Source organism: Diadema setosum, chromosome 14 (genome assembly GCF_964275005.1).
Source record: "Diadema setosum chromosome 14, eeDiaSeto1, whole genome shotgun sequence".
NCBI lineage: Eukaryota > Metazoa > Echinodermata > Echinoidea > Diadematoida > Diadematidae > Diadema > Diadema setosum.
This window is the reverse complement of record NC_092698.1, coordinates 16,721,066-16,727,295: the sequence shown is the minus strand read 5'-3', so window position 1 is coordinate 16,727,295 and position 6,230 is coordinate 16,721,066. Positions and strand designations below refer to the sequence as shown.

General features: G+C 40.9%; 1 protein-coding gene across 1 annotated transcript in view; it reads right to left on the bottom strand.

Moving 5' to 3' along the window:
• Positions 1-2,746: 2,746 nt before the first annotated feature.
• Positions 2,747-6,230, bottom strand: part of LOC140237738 (probable acyl-CoA dehydrogenase 6) — a 30,049-nt gene continuing 26,565 nt past the window's right edge. The window contains exons 8-9 of the mRNA XM_072317666.1: positions 5,267-5,426; positions 2,747-4,224 (exon numbers count right to left, since the gene is read on the bottom strand). Of these exons, the coding sequence (XP_072173767.1) occupies positions 4,146-4,224; positions 5,267-5,426 (239 nt within the window). The 3' untranslated portion in view covers positions 2,747-4,145. The remainder of the gene's footprint in view (positions 4,225-5,266; positions 5,427-6,230) is intronic.

The following is a 6,230-nucleotide window of genomic DNA, read 5'->3' as shown; positions in this document are numbered from 1 at the left end:
GCATTTTGAAGCAAAATGTACAATACAGGTCAAAGGTCAAGGTCAAAGGTCACAACTGAAATTCTGTATAGAAGTTTCAAAGCTCCCATGTAGTGCTATCATATAAAGCAAACAGAATCAAAATCGGGTTAGAAATGGCGAAGGAGTAGCATTTTGAACATTTTGATCACACACGGACGCACACACGGACACACGGACGGACGGACACACGGACGGACGGACGGACGGACACACGGACACACACACGTACGGAGCCCGTTTCATAGTCCCCTGCTCGAACTCGTTCGGCGGGGACAATGATAGGGTCTTCCTCCCAAACAGATTTGGCATAAAGTGAATAATCAGACCCTACACATACATACTTAACAGTTGTACATCTCACTGCATACATAGCATACATTAATGCATACCCATTGCATTGCACTGCATGAATACACCTACTCCAGGTACCAATCTCAGATTTTTTTCTTTTTGTGTTGTGTTTTTTGTTTGTTTGTTTTTTTAATGAAAAATCAAATTCCAGTTGCATAAGCCAAAAGCCTTTTTGCACTACACTGGAAAATTAAATTCTGTGTTTATGGATTGGGGTTGTACTTTGCCCCTATCCATCTATCGGTACAGAATTTTTAATGACTAGTAGTACAGAAAGTTTTAAAAAAAAATAATGGAGAAAGATCAATAGTTGGGTCAAAAGTTATTAAAACTGTAGCAGAGAATGTCATATGCTAGCAATGTCTAATAATCCAGATACAGTAGGTACAATCTGTTCAGAATACAAATAAACTATAAAAAAAAACAAAAAAATCACACAGGTTTATCAACAATCAATAGACTGGCTCATGCATCATGATCTCCCAAATTAATTTCTGCACAAAGTTGTTACTAAACAGAAAAATATGATACTCGGTTGAGGGGCTGTAGACTTATCATACAGCACACCTCGACTCAGCTGCTCAATACACAAAGTTATGCAACATTCCTTTCTAAATTGTGGACCGTAGACAGACAAGTTGCATACAAAAATAGAGCAACATTACTTCCACCTATTACTTTGCTCTGCTGGTCAACTACCAGAGTGTACATGTATTTACTTGCTGTCACATGTGGATACTTACATAAGAAATACAAGAGACCCGCGGGTCTAGCGCTCACCTGAGTATCGCAAGTTCACCTTTCACGCAGTCACTAATCTAAATTATTCACAGCTTTACTAAAATTTGACCAGGCATTCTCAAGTAGAACATGAAAATGTACAATAAGGGCCAAAATTTTTAAAGATTCCTTAATTTGGGGGCATTGGGGCCCCCTGGGGCCCACTGGGTGGGGCATGGTGCCCACTTTGATAAATTGAGATCCTGACCCCCTAGGGATGCTACCTGCCAAGTTTGACGAAAATCCATCATGAGGTTTTCAGGAAGAAGATGAAAATGTACAATTCAGGCCCCCATTTGGACCTTCCCAACCCCCCCCCCCCCCTGCCCCCAAGAGGGGCACCCCTGGATCTGCTATGAACAAACTTGAAACTACAGTCATTAATGTACTCACTCATAGTATTATCTCAGCTTATCTTAGAGAAGATTTTTAAAGATTCCTTCATTTTTTTTTTTTTTGGGGGGGGGGGGGTTGGGCCCCCTGGGGCCCACTGGGTGGGGCATGGTGCCCACTTTGATAAATTGAGATCCTGACCCCCTATGGATGCTACCTGCCAAGTTTGACGAAAATCCATCATGAGGTTTTCAGGAAGAAGATGAAAATGTACAATTCAGGCCCCCAATTTGGACCTTCCCAACCCCCCCCCCCCCCCCCCCCCCCGAGGGGCACCCCTGGATCTGCCATGAACAAACTTGAAACTACAGTCATTAATGTACTCACTCATAGTATTATCTTAGCTTATCTTAGAGAAGATTTGTAAAGATTCCTTCATTTTTTTTTTTTTTTTTGGGGGGGGGGGGGGGGTTGGGCCCCCCTGGGGGCCCCCTGGGTGGGGCATGGTGCCCATTTTAACAAAATGAGATCCTAACCCCCTAGGGATGCTACCTGCCAAGTTTGGTGAAAAATGGGTTATGGGGTTCTCAAGAAGAAGATGAAAATGTACAATTTAGGCCCCATTAGGACCCCTCCCCACCCCCCTCCCCTGGGTCCCAAGGGGGGCACCCCTGATTCTGCCATGAACAAACTTGAAACTATAGTCATCAATGTACTAACTCATAGTATTAACTTAGCTCTATCACTTCTGGTTCTAGAGAAGAAGATTTTTACAGATTCCTTAATTTTGGGGGGTTTGGGCCCCCTTGGGGGCCCCCTGGGTGGGGCATGGTGCCCATTTTAACAAATTGAGTTCCTAACCCCCTAGGGATGCTACCTGCCAAGTTTGATGAAAATCGGTCTTGGGGTTTTCAAGAAGAAGATGAAAATGTAAAAAGTTTACGCACAACGGACGACGCACGACGGACGACGGACGCCGGACGACGGACGACGCACGACGGACGACGCACGACGGACGCCGGACGAAGGGCGATCGCAATAGCTCACTTGAGCCTTTGGCTCAGGTGAGCTAAAAATGCTACACAGGCAAAAGGAGACATGTAAACACATCTGAAAACTTGGTTACAGCTCGTTATTCCGAAGGTTCGTTATTCCAAAGGCTCTTCAGTCCGAAGATTCGTTATTCCGAAGGTTCGTTTTTCCGAATTTCATTTTCGGATCAACAAATCTTCAGAATAACGAACCTTCAGAATAACGCCACAAAAGTTCGGATTAATGAACCCTTTTTCATTTTCGGATTAATGAACCTCTAAGTATAGGGACTTTGTGTGTTTCGGATTAACGAACCTTTGGAATAACGAACCTTCGGAATAACAAACAGCACCCGAAAACTTTTCTAACAGGTGGTACAAGTGTTATTACACTCATTTTGTTACATGCAACCACATGTACCATGTATACCATGTATATCCTGAACAAGTACATCATGTAATACCATTATGCCTGAATGAATGACAGTTTGAAAAGGATCGAGTGTCGATGTACTTTGCTGAAATAGCTTTACATTCAATCTAAAACCATGACATGAATATAATCATTTTACCATGTGTAGGCACAAGTGAGCATTTAATCTGCAAACCTAATACATGACTGCTAAGACACACCTGCACTTCACGTACCCAAACATACTCCAGTGGGTTTCATCATTTTGCATCATTCGAACAATCTTCCTGTACTTCCTTCTCTTTTTCTCTCCATTAGAATGTGAACAGGTTTATTTTATTGTTGGGTTTTCTTTCTTTTTTTTTCAATCACTCATTCATCATTGCAGACTTTAAGGTCAACATGTTACCTGTGTGAATCTGGACAAGATACAAGTTGTAACCATAGCACAGCAGATGCACTTTCTGAACTCAAGAATCAACACATGGGCCCCATTTTATCAAAAGATATAATCGATTATAAATTTCCTTTTAATACCACACAGGCTGCCATAGACTTACCATTAGAAATCAACTACATAATCAATTATAACTCTTCATAAAACAAGGCCCAGATGAGATAGGGAGAATCACATTTCAGTCTGCAGACACAGTTGAAGATAGATGAGGACAAAAAAAAGATGTACATTGTAGGAAATATTACATGATAATCATTTCAAACCATCTGTGCCCACAAAAAAAAAAAAAAAGAAGAAAGAAAAATTGGTGGCACAAATGTCTCATGATGTTCGACCCTGTCAACAGCGCTAGTGGCAAGACAATAAAGAATCAAATCATGAATCAGTCAACATACCCTTAAAAGTGTTTGCTATCAGTAGTGTGCAACATTGAATACATGCAGCACTGTTGTGCCTTTGATCAACACAAATCTGTCAATTTTTTCCCAGTGCTTATAGACCTGTTCTGTTTGGGGGCTGTATTTCATGTTAATGTCTATTTCAGCCATCACTGGGGGCTTCAGTATGTCTATCAATAATCAATTCATATTTGCACTTACAATAGCAATGCACCCGACTCATTGCGTAACCAATTGAATCATTTTTCCCCTTGTTTTAGAAGCCCTCCAGTTTTAAAACCGAATAAGTCAATAGCAATCCCACTCCTATTTGAAAAGAAGAAGATAAGAAAAAAAAAAGAAGAAGAATTTCAGGATCACTTTCACTTTGGTAAGGTTCCCATAAACTTGCATAGAATTGAAAGCATCACCTCATCTGCACCACCTCCAATGGAAGCCAACCTGAAGATAATTAGAAGAAAATTGAAACGAACATTACAGTCAGTGAGATCTGCCCATCATCACAAGGATGTGTTGGAATAGAAATGGCCTCTCTGCAGTAAGTCTTTTTTTTTTTTTTTCGGTCAGCCATCCACACAGATATTATCATCATGGATATGCCTTGTACGTGAAAAATAAAAGGAAAATTCATCTGAGGGATAAAATATTCTAGTGAAAGCATTCAGAAGCAAGACATAGTGAGGGAGTCTACGATGACAACATCATAGGGACAAGTCACAAAACATCATCAGGCTCTATGTGTTTCTTCCTGTAAGCATCAGTTGCCTAGTACCTTTGTATGAAACCACTTGATGTGACTGCCCCCCCCCCCCCAATTTTGTATGTAAAACATAACACCATATTTCATGTTTTCCAGATACAAATGAAGACCGTTGGGATCAATTGTGACATTAAGAAAACACACACACACAGTTAACCTTGCGTAAAGGGGATGGTTAGTAACTGATCAGTGGGAATGCTGGGGGATGATTGTTCCAATTCTTGTGGGATTCATTTAAGAGTACATTGTATATCTATTGTTGTGTGAAAATTATTTGCTTCAGAACAGTCTCATGTTCAAGTAATGTGCAGTTTAATGCCCTGTCACTGTACAGGCATGCTAACCTGGAAACATACCCACTGATTCCCACTGATCAGTTACTAGCCATCCCCTTTAAGTCCACCTCAAATTTGTAAGTCAAATACTTGTTGAAGTAAAAGTTCTTTTTAAGTCCTCTTTTCTTTATATTCCATCTATTTTAATCCATCACAAATTGAATTTAATTCAGTCGAAGCTATTTCTTCAGTCCAAATAGATTCAACTTAGGCAAGGTTGACTGTACATGTATTCAAAAGCCAGATGACACTTGACTGACAGCTGATTGTAAGCAGTGAAATTTACTAGTCTGACCTTTTGCAGCTTTTCCATAAATCTGCGGGTAGCAAGGAAAGTGATTGAACTCTAAATAAACTATGTATGAATGTGCCATGCTTTACATCTCACCTAGTGTCACGGTAGTATCTTGAGACGGGCAGGTCATTTGTGAAGCCCATGCCTCCATAGTACTGGAGGCAAGCATCACTGGCCTCTCGGAGGAGTCGGCCCCCCTTGAGCTTGGCCATGGATGCCATCTTGGTCATATCCTGTCCCTGAACGTACAGCGCTGGAGTGAGACAAACACCAAAAAGCAAAGCCAGGCACGGAAGTCAATTTATTTTGAGTATAACATCTTATTCAACCAGAACTGCAAAATAATAGCTAAAGGGTGTACCAGAGCTCCACACTGGGGGGGGGGGGGGGGATGAATCGAGATAAATTGCTTTAGAGTCTGGGCTAGAAGCCACAGGAAGAGATATTTGATGAAGGAGTTGTCTTTTTGTCTTTTTATAATTTTTTTTATGTTTCTTAGCTTTTCAAACCATTCATCACCAGGATTACAGTCAGGTTTATCAAGATTCATCCTTCTGCCAACAAAACCTGACATGGGCAACATTGGCCTCTTTAACTCTTTATGTGCCATGGTGGAAACCCCCTGTGTGCCATGTTATTCTGAGACACGAAGGTAGTCATGCTTCGAAAAAGAATTCGGTTTTTCCAATTTGTATAACTTCTACAAATTTCTGTTAAGATGAGCATGATAGTAGACAAAGTTAAAGAGGAATGCCAATTAGCTTTGTTTCGGTATAAATTGTATGACGACTCTTATTTTCAATATTATTTTTCTTTTGAATGACCAGTTGCTACATTACTGTAAAGGCATAACTTTTGCACATAACACCATGACAGAAACTTAGAATACCGGTATACGAGCAAATCTAGTTGGGAACGTCGACTGATAGTCGACCACCACATAGAATGCAAGCCATATAATGAGAGGAACAAAAGCACAATAAACGCTTTCATTGTGCCGCGGGATTAGCAGTAATTAGCGGTTTATCAATCGGTCTTGGCGGCTTTGTTTGTTGAG